Source organism: Balearica regulorum, chromosome Z (genome assembly GCF_011004875.1).
Source record: "Balearica regulorum gibbericeps isolate bBalReg1 chromosome Z, bBalReg1.pri, whole genome shotgun sequence".
NCBI lineage: Eukaryota > Metazoa > Chordata > Aves > Gruiformes > Gruidae > Balearica > Balearica regulorum.
Window position 1 is genome coordinate 40865298 of NC_046220.1, and position 19722 is coordinate 40885019.

Consider the following 19722-nt stretch of genomic DNA (forward strand, 5'->3'; position numbering starts at 1 on the left):
CCATAACAATTAAAAACCCACAATTATTAGGTGTACATTTTCTTATAGCCATATACTACACCTGCAGATCTATTACTAATACTTATTTTTCCTCTAAAGAACAAGTTTACCTTCATTTTTCCACTGTACTTTGGATCTGAAATCGTTTCAAAGGCTGCATCTTTGCTTAGCTGCACAAACTCTGGAAAACTGGAAAACACCTGGTTGCACACTCGTTTGATATGTGCTTCCTGGAAGAAAAGCAGAAAGTCTGAATAGGCATTAAAAATTAGAGCTACATTGGGATACTAGTAAGCCATACAAGGAGTTAAACAGGTTGAGGCAAGTAATCTGCCAAAGTAACTCAAGCAGAAAGAGTTACATGTTTTTATTCAGTTCACTACAGAAGTGCTGAATAAAACATCTTCTGTGTGTTGTGGTTTGCTTCATTTAAAAAAGAAAGAGGATCCTAGTCTGAAACCATGGATTCCAGTTACTAGAGTAAGAAATGCCCAAAGTTTCTTCTGCTGGACAGAAATTGCAATAGGACTGGCTAGAATTGTCAGTCTCAAAAGTGTTGGCTTGAGGTTTGCATTACCCAACAGCTGTGTACCAGCATTTCTTGTGATGCTCTGGCATGAGAAGCCAATACAGGAATTACATGTTGTCCCACTGATATGACAAAAACCAGTATCAGAAACACATTTAAACTGTTAAAAGCCACATTAAACCTCCAATGCTAAAATTTGGATAGCTCTGAACTTGAATGTGACCACACACAAGTGGAAAGTCTGCTCTTCCAGAGGAGCAGAAAAGATCTCATCTCTCACTTAACACATGTGATGGACTTTAATACTAAAGGTAAGAAATCATACAAAATCTCAGTTTCTTCAGTAGCTTTTGGAGAGGTTAATAATTATGTATGCCATAAAAGACAGTAAGTCTCACAATGCTCATATACTATTATTTCAACTCTCAAATGTTATTACAACAAAAACTACATACCACATACTACATAAAAAAACCACCCAAATGCTTTCAGTGTTATTTACTGCATATAAGGCCCTGGACACTAACAGTAATATTTCCTAAAAAGCAAAACTGCTTTAATGGAACAAATTTGCCAAAGTTAGCTGGGATTTTCTCATTTCCATTCCCTTGTGGCTTCTGAGAGGAAGTGGTAACATCCCTAAATCCCTTTGCTCATTTTTGGATCATAAGGATCACATACCAGCATTTCTAAAAACTCTGCCATTTGTGGGTCTTGTAGGTTACTTACCACAGTAACAAGATAAACTGATAATGTTCTCTCGTTGAGAATTTTCTACTAAAACATGTTTCTCATTATTTAAAGCTGAGCTTTGAATATAAAATACTACAGAAAACAACACATTCTAATTGCTTACTATTTATTTATTTGCATAAAGACATTCCTCTTTACTAGGCACTTGTCAGAAATGAAACAGAAATGGCATTATTAAAAATCACTAAAAATGAATCTTCCCCCTAAAGCCCTCCAATGTTTCTATAACCCTTATTTTCAAATATGCATCAACTAAATGAACATACTGTTATGTAACATCTCTATTAAATAAGCTACATTCTCAATTACGGAATGGAAAAGGAATTTTGCAAAATATCTTAATTTCAGTTAGTTAAGACTTAAAAAGGAGGCCAGCAGCAATTTTCATTCAAGAGTTTTCATCCCATTTTCCACAAGTATTTTTTAGATACTCCTGAAACTAACTTGTTGCTTGCTAGTGTTGTCTGTCTGCAGCAGTGCAGCATGATTTGCAACCTTCTGTAGGATTGTCAGGTAACTGAAGCGCAGTGACTTAATTGTTTCACCATGAGCATTTACCTACAATAAAAAAAGAAGAAAATATTTATGCAAACAAATACTCCTGAAAATAAGAAATAAACTAAGTGTTGTCCTTACAAGATTTAATGCATTAGCGATTTTAAGTAGTACTATAATTGATCCCAAAGAGATGCATACTGTATTTCTAACAAAAATGCAGCAAGGCTTTTTCCTCCTCAGCTTTGTGATCCTACTGATATAAAACATCTTCCAAAAAGAAAAAACCCCACAGCTATGTTCATAGTTTGCTAAACATTTCAGATAGTGTGATATCTACAGAAATTACTAAGATAACCAAGAATCCCTTGGTTGACAAAAAGACAATAAATTTACAGCTGATTTAAGTGTAAAGGGTCATAATGTAAATTGGGGTTATAATGTAAATCAAACCAGAGTTATTTCAATGACTTCTTACCCTACAACTGCTAACTTTACTTTTCTCTACAGCAGAAATGTCTACAGTTTTATAAACATCTCAAGTAACGTAATTCAAACAACTTCAAACATTCTACAATGCAGCAGCAGTAACAGCATCAGCAACTCTTCTGGTTATGGTTGGCTGATTTGACCAATAATTGTTTTCCTTTCCCTTCTAAAGTTACTAAATTTCATGGTTAACTTTGGAATAAGACAGCCCATAAGAGCAGTTAAGTATCTGCAGGCCTGCCTAATGCCCTTTATGAATTAAGTTCAACAGCATTTAACTTTTTTCTGCAAAACATCTTGAAAAACAGAAGTCTGCAAAGAACTAACACCAGTATCCACAGAATATTAAACAGGCTGACAGAATTGTTTTTAAAGAGAGATGCAGAAGACTGAATAAGCTATATCATTTGGGGAAAAAAAACAACCACAACCAAAAAACAAACCCTCCACTATACAAGAATCAAAACAGGCCAGAAGCAAAACAAGGGAGAAGCAAGTATGGCACGTTTCTAAATATTAAAAAGACATGCTTAATATGAGCCTACTGAGTTATACAGACAAAACAAATGCAAAGTTACACTAATCAAGTGTTAATGAAGTCCAGAGACAACAGAAGAAATCTACAGAGCTGTTACTCGTGAACAAAGTTTTGTTTGTTCTCTATGGCTACTGTCAGGAGTTCTCCCTTCAATGAAGCGAAGTAAAGCGCATGTTTAGTGGCACAGAAAGACACAATCCAACTGTAGTTAAAACACAAGCAAAGCCCAGACAACCTGCTGGGTCCAGGATGCCTCTGATTTGCAGCTTCTGCAGTTACCACCTGAGGCATACGGGAGCAGCATGCCTGACACATACTGAACATCCCAATGCAGTATCTTTGCCAACATCGTTTCACAGATACGCTTGTATTAAAACAACAAATCCAGAATTTACTGCCTAAATAACAACTACTTGCTCAGAGCATGCAAAGCAGCTTTGTTGTAATCCCAAAGTGCCCAACTCCATCATATTTGTGATGCAACCATCCATGCTTCCAGTTGGGATTTCCCAAACAGATGGCCTACAACCATGCAGACTTTTCAGTCAGCTCTTCATGAGCAGAGTCTCTCTCATGAAAACCTATTTACCACTCAATACCGAAACACTGTGTACTTAAAATCCAAACAGTGCAAGTTCTTACTTTGTAACAACAGTTCTTCCTTTTACGGCCGCTGTTGCAGCTACAGGGCTCTCCTGCTCGTAATACTAAGGTTACATCCTCTGTCTCTAGCACAGCCTGGTACACCGCTTTTTGGAATTCGGTCAGGGAGCAGTATACCATCTGCCAAAGAGAGAACCCCCAAAACACAATTATGTGCAGCATACAATGAAAAACAAAGAACACTGCATCAAAAAAACATAAAACATTGAAAAAGTAGAAAACAAGAATATATTTGCTTCATAGTTACATGAAATTATTTTACCACCAAATGAAAAAAATCTGGATCTTGGCACCAAGATAGTATGAAGTTGTAGCTAAAATGTATGTACAGTTATTTTATCCCCTCCCAAAATTTTACAAAGAGTATCAATATCAAGCTACAACAACCTGCTGTTATGTTTCTATAAACCTTTTGGTATGACTTCTGTGGAGGAACAGAAGGAGGAGGGCAGAGTAAGGAATAAATGCATAATTGTAACTAAAGATTCCCCTCTGCTTTGCCAGTTGCTTAATTCATCCTTTTTTCCTCTTTAGGCACTAGCTGTTGTAGGGCACTACCACAGGGAGGACAAACAGAATAAGCAATGAGAAGGCAAGGATCTACACAGTGCTGTGGCCTAAACTCTTATCCCTCTTCTTAGAGACTATGGGTGGCATCTCCATGACATCTTTAGTCTTAAGCAGCAGGAGACAGAAATCCCAAGATCGTTCCTTAACCAAGGCCACCCACACAGCAGCAGCACCATGCTGAGCTATAATAATACAGCAGTAACTTGAACATATACTCACATTAAGAAAAGAATGAAAAGAATAAAACCTGCTAGATTTAGAAAAGCAACTGACTGACATTTGTGTTAATCTTCCTTTCAGAAGACAGTTTAGATGACACTATTATACACTAAGAACGAAGAATAAATACTTAATTTTGAAAAAAAAAACCAACCAGCTGCACTCTAATGTTTGTCTACTTAGAAAAAAGCCTAAATATATCTAATAAGATTTTATCAGAAACTTATCTATAGTCATAAGTATCATCACTTTAATGCTTACAATACCATTAGATGAACAGGATTATAGACTTAACAATCAGCTTTAGGTTTGGGGCTTTTCTTTTATTTACTGATCAAAAACGAGGGACTTACAAATGAAAAGCATACTGACCTATGTATCAAGTGTCAGGCTGCAAATTCAGAAGTCCTACATAGAATTTCAAGAGATTTACATACATTGCATTGGGTTTGCACAGATAAATACAAAAGTGCACATAAAATAGATGTGTAAATCACTAGGCAGAAGTCTAGTTGAGCATTTTCATGCTTGATTAACTCCATTTCAGCACGCAATCATAGTAATTATGTGAACAAAGCACACTACTGCATGTGCATTTTTTCCAAGGCTCTGGATTCTTCTTAAATTCTAAGTCCAAAAGAAAACCATAAACTACTAAAGGCATGATGAAAGAGAAAAAAACACAACAAAAACAAAAAATAAAGAGATATATTCATTAAAATTGTATTTGAAACGTGCAGGTGCTCTTACTCTGTCTTCCTTTTTTGGCAACTGATGACTGATAAGCGCTTTGGTACGTCTCAGAAACCAGCCAGACATTTTTCTTGCTAGCTTCACCATGGCCTTACGACCTGTTGCTAGCTCTCTTTTAGTTGCAGTGTGCCTCTGGCCATGCTCCACTGGATCAGAAAATTTCTTCTTGAAGTGTTGTCTGTTACCCAAAAGTCCTGGTACAGCCCTATTAAAAAACAAAAAGGGTGGGTGTATGTGTGCGCACATGTAAAGGCATAACAGCATTTTCTTTATTCCAAGACAGTCTATCCTATTCCATTGATTCAAAGCATACCATAAATTGTTTTTGGCTAACAGCAGGAGATCTTAAATTAACAATCACTAGAGAAATTAATAAAAAATGTGTATATAAATAGAAACATATACTAATTCCAGACACCACTTTTTCATTTAATTACTGTGATCTGCAAATGTTAAGAGAGTGCCCTTAAGAAAGGGTTGCCATCTCCAAAAAAACTAAAGCTCAGCAGAACAACTTAAATCACAAGTATATATAACCTCTGAACTACAAGGCTGCTACTGTTCAGGAGCCTAAATCAGAAGCTAAGCAGTCATTTTTCAATTTGCACGGTTTTTATTAAAATGAGGTTATACAGATATTGCAATTTACTAAATAAAAATCTTAAGAAATCCAATAGGAAAAAGAATTTGGTAATCATTGGCAACACTACATATTGGAACATCTATTTATATCAGCATAAGATGCAACACTGAGCTTGCTGTTAAAGTATTTCTTTCCGGATGTTTCAATTCAGTGTGTATTTCCATATATTTAAGGCCTGTTTCCTTTGTTCCTCCTCTGTAAAGCACCCCCAGTGCTTCTATGTTTAGATTTCTATCTAGGGTTATTTCCACATCTCCTTCTCCATTAAAAGTCTTCCTGGACAACAGTGTTCCTTTCCAAACACATGCACTTGTGCCTTTTAAAAAACAGCAAAATATTACTACTTTCGACTTCCAAGTGAGTCAGAATGACCTGCACGTATTGACAGAGCAAAGGCACAACGCTGTTTGAGACTGTGTAATGATTCTCTATCTACTGTGTGGAGGACAGACGAAGCAGAAAATAGCGTCCTTAAAAAAAACGGCGGTAAACATAGGAGGAAAAAAAAAAATTTCAACTGCTTCCCAAATTCCCCAAAGAATCTAGCTGATGAGGAGCTCCACATTCCACAGAATCATAGAATAATTCGGGTTGGAGGGGACCTCAAAGATCATTTAGTTCCAACCCCCCTGCTGCAGGCAGGGACACCCTCCACTAGACCACATTGCCCAAAGCCTCATCCAGTCTGGTCTTAAACACTTCCCAGGGATGGGGCATCCACAACCTCTCTGGGCAACCTGTTCCAGTGTCTCACCACCCTCACAGTAAAGAATTTCTTTCTAACATCTAATCTAAACCTACCCTTCCTCAGTTTAAAGCCATTACCCCTTAAACCTGTCACTTCATGCCCTGATAAACAGTCCCTCTCCAGCTTTCCTGTAGGCCTCTTCAGGTACTGGAAGGCCACAATCAGATCTCCCCGGAGCCTTCTCTTCTCCAGGCTGAACAACCCCAACTCTCTCACCCTGTCCTCATAGCAGAGGTGCTCCATCCCTCCAATCAGCTTCGTGGCCTCCTCTGGACTCGCTCCAACAGCTCCATGTCTCTCTTGTGCTGGGGCCCCCAGAGCTGGACGCAGTACTCCAGGTGGGAGTCTCTACTGAGCAGAGTAGAGGGGCAGGATCACCTCCCTCGACCTGCTGGTCACACCTCTTTTGATGCAGCCCAGGACACGGTTGGCTTTCTGGGCTGCAAGTGCACGCTGCCAGCTCACGTTGAGCTTTTCATCAACCAACACCCCCAAGTCCTTCTCCTCAGGGCTGCTTTCAATCCAGTCCTTGCTCAGCCTATAGTCGTGCTTGGGATTGCGTCAACCCATGTGCAGGACCTTGCACTTGGCCTTGTTGAACTTCATGTGGTTTGCATGGGCCCACCTCTCAGACCTGTCAAGGTCCCTCTGGATGGCATCACTTCCCTCCAGCATGTCGACCACACCACACAGCTTGGTGTTGTTGGCAGATTTGCTGAGGGTGCACTCAATTTATTATTAGTTATATATTATTTAATAAATAACTGCAAAATACATACAGCATATTTAACTATCAGGAGCTTACCTCCAATACATCTATGAAAAAACATACTTCATTCTTACAAAACACTGGACTTTGGGGGGGGAGCATTGTGAGGTTTGTTTTTTTGGGGGGGGTTGTTTTATTAGGGTTTTTTGGGTTTGTTGGTTGTTTTTTTTTAAACACAGATAGGTCCAAATCTTCCAGTCCTATCCCAATCCTACTGCATGGTTACAGATGTTTAAATAAAAAAAAATATTTACCAGTCCATAACACACCAAAGTTCCTTCATATTGTTTTGAAGAATGGTTCCAGTAAGACCTATGCGGACACTGCATTTTAACGACTTCATGGTTTGAGTTATTTGAGCCTTTGGATTCTTGATTCTATGTGCTTCATCCACTATCACAGCAGACCATTCTACACTGCAGATCAACAAGAAATACTACATTAACCGAAACTACTTATCCCATCATCCCACACACACAAAGTGAAGTAAGCCACACACATAGCCATGACTCTGATAAGACACTATTACTGTTTGGTTTTCCTGTTTTATATTTTTTTTATATTACTCAGTTTTCTTATATTCTGTTTAGTAAATTCGGTTGCTATAGTTGAGTATAATGGCTAAACTATATAGCCAAATAAATCAACTACTGTTAACTGTATCAAACGCTTTCCATGAAGAAAGCAGCTTTCAATCTCTGGAGCAATCAATCCAGCACATCTCACCAGCACTAATTTAACTGATAAGTAAGATTTAGAAAAATTAAATTTCTGAAACTATTGAAATATCCTTAACACAGGTGTGCTTCATTTTTCCCACAAAAACTATCCAATGTAACTAGAAGTAGACTGAAAGCATTTCAATATGCATAGTTTCCTATGTGGAAGTATCACTCAACTTCTTAAATATCTATGATACCAATATGGCAGAGGAGTTTTAGTATTTTTTGATTTTGTGATTAGGAGGAACGTATCTAGAAGCAGGGACTGAAAGATATTTTGCAGCCAGGTCAGAATAAAACTTAGATGTAGAATGACCTGTATACTGTGATATCAATTTAAGTCATCAAGTCACTAGGAAGAGAGTTATTAACTTCATGTGATTGCTTTACATATGAACGAGTATTTCAGAAAAAAATCATATCCACTCTGATGATATTTCAAGCAGGAAAAAGCTGAAACAGACATGTTTAGAAGGAAACCTCTCTCCTGAGGACACTACGTTTAGTTCAGTAATCTGAAGGCTGATCTTGTGGCATTTTTGATGCCTGCTAAATACATTCATACATAACAGAGTTCCTTACATTCCTAAAACCTGCTAAAAATCAGAGTTTCTGAAAGAAGCCTAACAGACAACTATACTCTAGCTCCTTCAATTTAATCTCTCATTATGCTGATTTATATGCATAACTGAGTCTACGTATTCTAACTAGTGATAATTATTCAAAACCAGTTTTTGAGGCCAATCCACCATTCTAGCAAAGCAAGACACATAGCTTCTTCCAGTGACAAGATCATAGGCCCATCCAGTCACGTGATCTGCAGAAACAGTTTTTTAAATCTGTATGCTGAAGAAACGTATTTGCAAGCAGTCAGTCACACATCAGATCTGCTCTGATGTGCGCTTATTTCCTGACCACTGTCTATTCGATGACCAAGCCTGAAGAGTTCCTCAGAAAGACAACAGCAAGAATTAGTGTACTGGTAACATAACTCCTTTAATCTTCTCCTATCTGCACTTCTTTCTCAGACCTGAGCACAGAGCTGGAGATCTGACTGTTTTGGTGATGGTTGACCAGAATGCTAGGACACTCGCTGGGGCCTGGACCTTTCCCAACACCTAAAACAACAGGATCTGCAGAGCCACTGACAACACCAGCTGCTAAGGGCAGGCTGCTACTACTATTCATGCAACTTGTACCCTACTTCCAAGATGACATAAGGAAAGAGGACACTAGGATCAGATGAGAGGCTAAGTACTCCTGAACATAGCCAAAGGAAAGGCAACACTCCTAGTTGGAAAATGCTGACAGCTACAGATCAATTGAAGTAGGATTTCTAATACAATCCGCTGTCAGAAAGACCTTGATTCCATTAGGTCCATCAGGTACTGAAAACTACACAGGCACATAGACACATCTTGTATCTCAGTTTTTAGGACTCGAGAATTTCATCAAGCTGATGAAAAGCGCAAATAACAAGGAAAATACTTTTTTGAACGTTTGCTAAAAATTCCAGATTTCTTTGTTCTTACACTGTACTGAAATATAGCATATGTGCATATAGTTCTGCATATCTTTTAGCTACCACTGGTTTTCAGGCAGGCAATTCCTGCATCTTTTAGAGAACATTTCATGAATGGGTTAACAGTAAAATACTAGCTTTATGAAAACTATTCAAACTTCTCCCAAGCACCCCACTACAAAGATAGTATAGGGTAAACTCTTCAAAGATAGTTAAATGGGATTCTCCTCTTCAACACGAGTCATCAGATTTAACAGTAAATACATTACACAAAGATTAAGTACCTGCAAAGAACAATGCAAACTTAGACCAACAGTTAAAATTCTGTGTGTAGAAAAACACATTAAAATAATCACCTGTTAAATTCATCCAAATACAGGCGAAGCGTCTCATACGTTGTAAGGGCAACTTCACATTTCCCTTGCTTGATGCGACTCAAGTCATCATCCTTTTTACTGCCGTGTAAGACAGTGACCTTGAAGTACCCCCATGTGTCTAACTCATCCTTCCAGTTGTATAGCACTGAAAGAGGGGCCACTATGAGGAAAGTCTGAAAACAAATAGCTGTTATAGTATTACTGGAGAAACTACAACATAGCACTTTCTCAATAAGTCAAAATCTTGAGATTTTTTTTACTGCTTTACAGTTTGAATTGTTTAATTCTGTCACTTCAAAGCATAGTACAGAAAATATCTGAAGAGTCAAGATAAATTAAAAAGTAATGTTTACTCAGATCATGTAAATAGTACTGACAAAAAATACTGCAATACTATGAAAGATACCAAATTAGTGCTACTTACTCAAATTATACTCTAACAACTGCAATAAGACATGAGATATCATCACCTTGCTTTGCTATAGCATCTGTATCTGTGTACAGATGGAGAAAACAAAAAGATGAAGAGGGTAAGCAGCTTCCTGCAATCCACAAATCTAGTCAATATAGGACTTCAAAACAGAAACACCTGAAAAGGGTTTCAAAATTTAAGACAGCTCATACAACTTATTTAGTATCATAGAATAGTAAGATCAGTGAGGTGGGAAGGGTCTTGGGAAGTTTCTAGTCCAACTTTCCAGAGAAAGCAGGAGTAACATTGAGTTCAGACATTCAGGGCCTTCCCTACACAGGTATTCAAAACCCCCAAGGATAGGGCAGTCCACAACCTCTCTCTGTGACCTGTTATATTTAATCATGCTCAAAGTGAAATTCTTCTCCTATTCCCAGTCAGAAGCATTCCTGGTTTGTTGGGTTTTTTTCCCTACACATGAAGTGCTATCCCTTTGCCTCTTTTTCTCTGCCTGTCTTTCTTGAGGAACCTGTATCCATTATTCACAGAGCTAGTGTTATATGAATTATTCTGCCAGTTAAATATTCCAATTATTCCAATAAAATAAAAATAGCAATGGAAAACAGAAATTGCATGGGGTCCCGTGATGAGTAAATTTAAAATGATCTTCAGATTTCTCTTGTTCACACAGAACTTTTACACATATCTTTATTTGCTGTATTTGATTACCTAGATTATCAGGCAGCCTTACTTCTGACATTATGACAGTCATTCAAGAAAATAGGCACGGTCACAAGAATAGTAGCAATAAATTTTCCAAATATATGCATTTGCCTTAATTATTTAAATATCAGGTTAATCAATACACACATGCTTTTTGTACTTTAGAAATACAATCACAGAAAACTATAATTTTCTACTTAGTGACACAGGCTTTTCAAAGTACTCTAGCCACAAATCTCATTCAGATATTTCCAAAGGTTTTGTGTTAGTGCAGATCAACAGTATTAACAGATTATACAATAACAGCTAGGTAATGCACTATGACAATCTGGAAAACTGAAGGTTTCCGTAATACTACTAGGAAGGCCATGAACCCCTAATCTACCTAAGTAGCTGAATATTAAAAATGAATATACAAACTCCTAAAGCAAACAAACAAAAAAATCCAAGTATTGCCTTTCACCAAGATCTTTAAGCTTGTATCACTAAAAGCTATACCTTCTTGGGGTTACACTTTGATTCTTTTTTCATTGTCCTCAGTAAAAATTCTGGCATATTATTTTCAATATCTTCACGTGTTCCCTTTTTCTGCAACACTGCAGCCAAAAACGAAATGACCTTGAGAAAGAAAACAACTATCAGTGATCATGTACAAAAATGCAAACAGAAAGTAAATTAGTTCCACTGAAAATAAACATTTAGGATGAAATCCTGGATGGGATTTAGAAAGGGGGGTTTGGGGTGCTTGGGTTTGGGTTTTTTTGTTTCTTTTCTGGGGTTTTGTTTGCTTGTTTTAAATAAATCTGTTTTAAAAATGGGAATCTCTTCGCTTGGAGAATCCTGAATTCATGATAATAGCAATTAATTACTCTTCCACCCTCCAAGTGGAGAAGTCCCAAAAATACAGAAGAGATTATGAACGAGCCAGGAAAAACTAAAATTGAGGCGTGCTTTTTTTTGCAATTTTCTTCCATTTTCAGGATGATACTTGAATCTTTGATGAGAAAACAGAAGGAAGAGATACTTGCTAACTCAAAACTATTTCTGCAAAAGGAAGAAGAGGTTTAAAACAGAGGTCAGATTTTTACTAATATGTAATTTTCTGTAGGTTCTATTCCTTCCAATTCCTGTTGTTAACTTCAAAACCAGTTCTTTCTGTCATGTTTGGTCCTGTATTCTCTGATCTGCCTCAAACCAGGCAAGGTGACTTCCCTTTGATTATGAGAAGACACTTACTATAATACACCACAGTGGGGACAAACATCCCAGCATGGGCTATTCAAAGCTGCTCCCATTGTAATCCGAAACAGGAAGAAGACACAGAGATATCTGCCCAGAGCTTCAAATCCATAAAAAACACTTGGTATCAATAAGGCTAAGCAGCACCAAGAACCCGATGCATCAGAGAGGTGCCCTTCTTTTGAAAATTCAACAGGTTCTCTTTACTCTGAGCAGCCAGCTCCAGCTATGCTTCCTTTTGCAGCTGATACACAGCTGTTCATAGCAGGGCAGAGGTAAAGCCGTCACGTGTTGATTTCCAAAGAAGAGGAAATTTACAGAGCTGTCTCCCTCTAATGATGTGGGGGAAATGAACCAGCCAGTACAGAAAATGCAAGAAAAATACCTGAGAAGAGTAAAGGTAAATGAGCAGAAAAGAGAGAAAACTCATCACATATGGGACTGCAGGGTGGGAAAGAAACATGTAGAAGAAAAGAAAATGTTTTCACACATAATATTTCATATAAACTGAGGCTAAGAGGAACTGCAAGATTGCACATGTTGTTTGACTTGAAATTTATTTTTGAAGAACAAGAATAAAATTCAACTGAACATAAAATCTCCATGTGCCTTCCAGATCCTCCATTTTTGGAACAATTATGCATCACAAAATTGTAACAATAGCGAAACGCTGTAAAAAAGGCAACTCTGCTGAGAAACCTTTGGTTCCTCCAGATAATGCAGGAAGCAAACTAAAGGTCTTACTAAGAAAGTTTAACTCACTGCAATCATGTTAAGAGACATTCCACCTGCCTCCACCTCAACTTCAGCTTGCAATGAGAGAGCCATACAGTCAAGCCATTTAAGCAAAAATCAGTTCAGAAGTACAAAGAACATGAAGATGCAAAAGTTTTCTAGAAGAGTCTATCTCATAAATCAACCTATAATTCAGAAAAAATAAAGTTCAGCCAACTGACAAACATAAGACGAATTTTCTATAAGACTAAATCAGTTACTACTTGATAAAGTTTAATACTTATTCTTTCATACATACTAATCTTCCGTAAACAAGTGAATTCTCTTTTTTTTTTATATATCTACTGAACTGCCTTTCCCATTGTCCTAGTTTCAGCTGAGATAGAGCTAATTTTCTTCACAGTAGCTACTATGGGGCTATGGTTTGGATTTGTGCTGAAAGCAGTGTTGATCATATAGAGATGTTTTCATTATTGCTGAGCAGTGCTTACACAAAGCCAAGGCCTTTTCTGCTTCTCACCCCACCCCATCAGCAAGGAGGCTGGGGGTGCACAAGGAGTTGGGAAGGAACACAGCCAGGACAGCTGACCCCAGCTGCCCAAAGGGATATTCCACAGTATATGATGTCATGCTCAGCATATAAAGCTGGGCAAAGAAAGAAGGGGGGTGATGGTGTTTGTCTTCCTAGGTAACCGTTACATGTGACAGAGCCCTGCTTTCCTGGAGATGCCTGAACACCTGCCTGCTGATGGGAAGCGGAGAATGAATTCTTGCTTTGCTTGTGCACACAGCTTTTGCTTTATCTATTAAACTGTCTTTATCTCAATCCACAAGTTTTCTCACTTTTACTCTTCTGATTCTCTCCCCCATCCCACTGGGGGGTGGGACTGTGTGAGCTGCTGCGTGGTGCTTAGCTGCCAGCTGGGGCTAAACCACAACATCCATACTGAACTTGAAAAATAAATACTGTGTTTTATAAAAATATACAAAATATTCTTCAAAACTTCTGTCTTCTGCTAACTTGATGCTCTAATTAAAAGAAATAACCATCAGATGTGAATTTCAGACAAGAACACAGTACCACTGACTGATAACTATGACCAGATCATCACAGAATCAGTTCTGAGATTCAAAAAATACAAGAGAAGGAAGCAAGACAACTCAAATTCTCCCCTTCTCCCCAGTTTACTGCTACCTTATATAGATGATTCTTACTATATGAAATAAGGTATTTGCAGTTCTGAGCAGAAATAAACTTCCATAACTACTTAGTTCTTAAACTGCCATGGACAAGAAACATGGCCAAGCTTAGGTAAAACATAAGGTAAATGGATGTGGTTTAGTTTAGTTGAACATCTGTTATCAGATCAGCAGCAGCTACACAAATCCATGACACACCTCTAAGTGCTCCACCTAGAGAAGTTGTGCTAGTTTAGTTTACTCACTCCTCTTGTCAAGTCTGCTACAGAACAATACTTCTTTGCGCTGTTGGGTGTTTGTTGACATTGTCCTAAATAGAAGGGCAACAGACACTACAGACAGAATTTGTCACTGAAGAAATAAGCTTGCATTTGACACAGTGGGAGAAAAGAGAGGGGAACAAAGACTAGCCACCACAAGATTCAAGCTGCTAAGTTAAAACCCGACAGATTAAAGAGAATTTTCAAACATAAAATCTCCCTAATTTTAGTAAAATAAATAAATCATTTGGGCCTCATTGATTCAAAGCATAATGGAAAAATCCAGCTATACTTTGTCCTTTCATCAACCCAAGTTGTATTTCCAAGACAGTGATAAAAATAACATGGAACACCTAAGCACTTTTTCCAGTGATGGGGATAAACGTATCTGCTCTTTCTCGTTCCCAGTACAGTCAAACTATTGGTTTCCATGGAACAAAAAGACATTTAGAGAGCTACAGTCAAATAAGAGCTGCAAGCAGTTTTAGTATACTCCAACGCAAATTACTTCCATGATGCACAGGTAGCAATCCTCAAAGAACATTCAACATAAAATGAATACTAACATTTTAACTACTGTAACTGCCTGTGATTACACTAAAAGGGGCCACATGCCAGTTTTGTGGCCTGTCAGAAGAGAATCTTAAATACAGCAATGGCTCCTGGCTCTTGGTACTGTCCTTGACAGTAGTGTCCTGCCTCCTCCAAGTCCACAACAGAAAAAAAAGGGTAAGCTCCACTGAGGTGGCTTTTCTTAAATACATTACTTATAAAAAAGATTTACATCTCGCAGAAAACACACTGCCAAAAAATTATCTATTCTCTCAATGGAACAATTAAAAAGAATACCTGTATTGTCTTTCCAAGTCCCATATCATCTCCAAGAATACAACCCCTTTTATTAGCATAGTGTCCATACAGAAACTGTGCTCCTTCCCTTTGATAATCACGCAGGTATCTGTTAATGGTATATGGGATAAAATCACCATTGTCAGATAATTCAAAAGCAACTGCAGGAGATGGAAGATTTTGGTCAGGAAAATAAGGCTTTTCCAGATCACTATCATCAAATATTAAGCTTTTCCAGGATCCTCTACTGGCTTCGACTCTACAAAGTTTATTTATTAGTATTTTCCTTTCTTCAGACTCCAAGAATGATACAACAGCAAATGATTTTCCATTCTTGTCCTTTTCAATAGAGGATATTGTTCCTTCATGAAGTTTCCCATTTTCAAGACAAGGGGCAAGGCATTTCTCTCCAATATGCCAATTATCTATAAAAAACCCAAACAAACACACAGTGTTAAACTGGCCAAAGTATTTCATTGCATCACACTAATAAAACATTGGATATAAGTTGTATGCATTTTGTTAATTAAATTTAAGATTTTACTGAAGGTAGCACTAGAATTATGATACTGATTACTGTTTAGAACCAAATCCTGAGCTAGATATTAAATTATAATTTGCTGAAGTGCTGCTATTTTATAAATATCAGAAAGTCTATAGGAAAAAATCTCATGTAAAAGCCATATTCTGATACATTAAGTTGTTTCACACTGGCTTCACACAGGCAAACACTGATACACTGAGGCCTGCAGGTTTACTTTCCAATTAACAGACCACATGAACTGATCAAAAGCCTTCTATATTAGATACACTTCTGATCTACTTGAATCTAGTACTGCACTGTCAGTAAACCATTTTACAAATATAATCGCATAGGAAAACATCACCTTCCTCCTAACAAGGTGTGGAACAGGTAAAAATCCTTATGTTTAGAAACAACAGAAGCACACTTTAAGAACATTTAGTAGCATATCATATGCCTATATTGTTCATCAAAGCGGGTAATTACTCAGTAAGCTGCTTACATAGCTGTCCAGTCTGGAACTGTTAAAATCTGTTCCTCTATGTGGTCTCACTACAGCCTTAATACAGCATATCAAATATTTACAACAGAGATGACTGAACCACTTCATTTGCAGCTATCTCAGTTTTACACTTCACGCACAAACATAATTTTTAGGTGGTATGCATGCTGTTAACAGAGAAAAAGGAAGGTAAGAACAGCAGTGTATCAGAGTCCAAAGAACCCACATTGTACTGACAAAGAAAAACCCAACAAAATACCTCTATCAGAAAAAACAAGGCCTTCACTCTTCATAGTAAAAACAGAAAGACGTAGCAAATAACATTTGCACACAAAGTTTTCCAAATGTGAACTGAGGAAGTGTTGGCCTTTTGTGTTTGTGGAAACAATTTCCAACCTTCCCCTGCTAAGCCTTCCCAAAACAAAGAGAAGAACATACATAATTCATTTCAGAACTTTCATTGTTTCTTATCCATTTTTTGGAATAAGTTCTGCCACTTCTGAGAAAGTCATAATCAGCTGCAGTAAGAGGCACCTAAAGTTTTCATGGGAAGGAGCAAGAAAGAATCTTGCATTAGAGCAAGTATTCATATTTTGTAACTATGATCAGTGGTAGTACACCATTCTAGGGGCATCAACCCAGTTACTTTTCAGAGGTAAGGAAAAGAGGAAGTCCTGAAGGCAAGAAACTCCACCTTCTCCCATTTTTATGGGTCAATGTAAAAAAACTCATGGAGAAGATAAGTTCTTCTCACTAGTTCCTGCTGTCCTGGAAATATACGCTCACAGGATTATTCTCCACAACATATTAGTTAGATCAGTAATAACTATACTTCATTTTTAAAATTGACCAGCAGTGGCCATAAGTTGGCATCCAGGTAACATTAAAAACAGCAGAAGCATACAGAACATCTGTCTTAAAATTTTTTGTCCTTAAAGTATTCTTTTAGCTACAGAGATTTCCTGGGCCAGGTGTGGTTTGTTTAGCAAACCTCAATGGACCTCTCTCAAGTAGCTCCATTCCACTTCAACACATGCAGATTTCTTGCATTCAGTGTCTTCTGACTATGAATTTTGCAGGTCTGCTTTCTAATACCCAACAAGCTTTTGCCTGCTATGAACTTGGACCCCACAACCTAAACTGATGGCTCATTACTTCTTATACTAACAAGATCAGAAACCATGACTTCTCCGTTAAGACTTACTTTGCAGATTTCTTTCATGATGCGCTCCCCCTCCCCATCATCCTTGGTAAGTTCAAGCCCCACACCCTGTGACCTGTACGCAAAGTGCTCCATACCTTCAGCCATTCCTGCTGACCTTCTCAGAGACTTGAAGCTCAAAGGTATCTTTTTGAGGCAAAGGGTGAAGTACAGACAGTATATTCAACAAATCATACATAACTAATCTCCTAAACTTTAAGGCATTGGTACTGTCCCTCACACATGCTCAAATCCATGAAAAAAGGAAGTGCACGTGAACTTCTCCCAGTAGCATTTAAGCCTTTGAGCAATTTCTCAAAATCAAGACTGAATAAATGAAACCAGCTATGTATAGCACACTGTTAAATATGCAAAACAAAGTTTAAAATAAGAGAGAGCATTTCTGTAATTACTTTCTTGTACAGTAATATCTGAAGTGACATGCAACATTAGTTTAAAAACTCTCAAGTTAAAACTATGATTTAAGATGACAGTGTCTTTGTTTTTTAACTAACCATTTACTTGCGTTTAATGAGTTACATATGACTTGACAGAATTAGGGTTCCCGGTACAAAGTGGAATAAATCACATTGGACAACAGTTTCAGCATTACCAAACTGCAAACTAGTGAGCAACAAGGAACAGAATGGAAAAAAAAAAAAAAAAAAAGGGAAAGAAAAGAAAAGAAAAGCAATGGTATTAAGGAAACCACTGCTACAAACCCCCAGAAAATAATGCTGTACAAGCCAAAACAAGAATTGCTACTTTAAGTAGTCTGATTCACTAACTTCTTGGGTTTTGAAACAGAACTATAACTTATGTAGGGTACTATCTTTAAAAATAAATAAAATATGGCTTCCTAGTGTGGGTACAGTAGACTTGCCACCAATGAAGAAAGTGGTAGTAAAGATTCCTGCCTATACTTAGTCCTTTTATCACGGTTAGAAAACCCCTGTGTCTTTATATATATCAACTGTACTAAATCATGCTGGTAATGGTCTACTGTCACACACTAGCTCATTTCAACAACAACAAAAAAAACCAAACAAAAAACCCCCAAAAGTACTATGAATGCTTTCTAGCTATTGAGGTTTGACCACTTAATGTAGAGTGCAAAGGCTTTTTTACACTCCAATAAATTACTGTAAAAGCAAAATTCAAGGGTACTATGAAAGCACTGCCCTTCTTAAATTGCAAAGCTTAAAGTTGTTACATAAAAGAGGTTAAAAAACCCTAAAATGTAGTCTTCCAAAAGTGGTGTTTTGAGTTCACTTAACCACACGTTTCCACTTGTTGCAAGAAACAAATGTTTCTGATAAACAGCACCGATTTAAAAAGAGTTTTCTCGCTTATTATTTCTAAAACACATACAACAGCACACTTCCTAACATTCAAACACCTCAGCTTTGCTGTTAGGCGAGGCCTCGCACCACTGTGGCACAGAGATGCACACAAGGAGCTGCCAGCAAGCTCCCACTGTGGATTGCCAAGCACCTCGTATCTTCCACACCTGCTCTCGTTTTCCACCTGGGCAAACGTGAATAAGCGTCTGAACATCGCACGGGAAAGATACATGGAAGATGCTTACCTGGGACATCATCACACATTTTAACTTTTGGCCCTGCAAAGCCCGGCAGAGCCCGTGGGCGGAGGCACTCGGCGGCAGGAGGGGACCAGAAGCCAGCCGGGCCCGCCGCTCTGGGGGCCTACCGCCACACGAGGCGGGTACGGGCCGGTCTAACGCCCACACCCCTTCAATGGAGGCCACACGCTCCCCCGGGCACGGCACAGCGGGGAAGGGGCTGGAGACCCAGGGGGTGTCGAGCAGTCACCCGGCGGGCACCTCACAGCGCGTCAGGGAGGAAAACGGCCGCCTGCCCCCCCATCTCCACATCGTACTACCGGCCCCGACCACAGCCAGGCGCCCTCCCTGCACCCCCGCCCCCCCCCGGTAGGATGCGGGCAGCAACCGGGAACGGGGGCGAGCGGCCCCTTCGCCCCCGCGCTTGTCACCCCGCCCCCGCCGCAGCAGGCTCGGCCACAGCCGACTACAGGGCGGGGGGTGGGGGGGCGGGTATCGCGAGAGGAGCAGCGCGGCGGGACGCCGTTCTTAAAGGAGCCAGCGGTGAAGTGGGAGGAATGGGAAGTATCGCGAGGTTTGCTGGCGGTGTCGGGAGAGGCGGGCGGGGAGGGGTTTGGGCATGGCGCTTCTCGGTGCTGTGTGCGATGGCGGGGGAGCCAGGCCCACTCCCACTCCGCCGGCCGTCGGTGCTGGTGGGGCTGCTCCG

The 19722-nt window shown here is 38.9% G+C and overlaps 1 protein-coding gene across 4 annotated transcripts in view; it reads right to left on the reverse strand.

The window, feature by feature from the left end:
* The window catches only part of ERCC6L2 (ERCC excision repair 6 like 2), a 62399-nt gene extending 42896 nt beyond the window's left edge, over positions 1–19503 (reverse strand). For 3 of the 4 annotated variants that reach the window (XR_012832937.1, XM_075739394.1, XM_075739396.1), the window contains exons 1-9: positions 19023–19503; positions 15209–15633; positions 11424–11543; positions 9770–9963; positions 7424–7585; positions 5007–5214; positions 3447–3587; positions 1727–1840; positions 111–230 (exon numbers count right to left, since the gene is read on the reverse strand). Coding sequence is in view for 3 of the 4 variants with exons in the window: in XM_075739394.1 (XP_075595509.1) it covers positions 111–230; positions 1727–1840; positions 3447–3587; positions 5007–5214; positions 7424–7585; positions 9770–9963; positions 11424–11543; positions 15209–15633; positions 19023–19041 (1503 nt within the window). In the remaining variant the exon portion in view is untranslated. The remainder of the gene's footprint in view (positions 1–110; positions 231–1726; positions 1841–3446; positions 3588–5006; positions 5215–7423; positions 7586–9769; positions 9964–11423; positions 11544–15208; positions 15634–19022) is intronic. The other variant, XM_075739395.1, reaches the window with a different exon arrangement.
* Between the last annotated feature and the right edge of the window lie 219 nt (positions 19504–19722).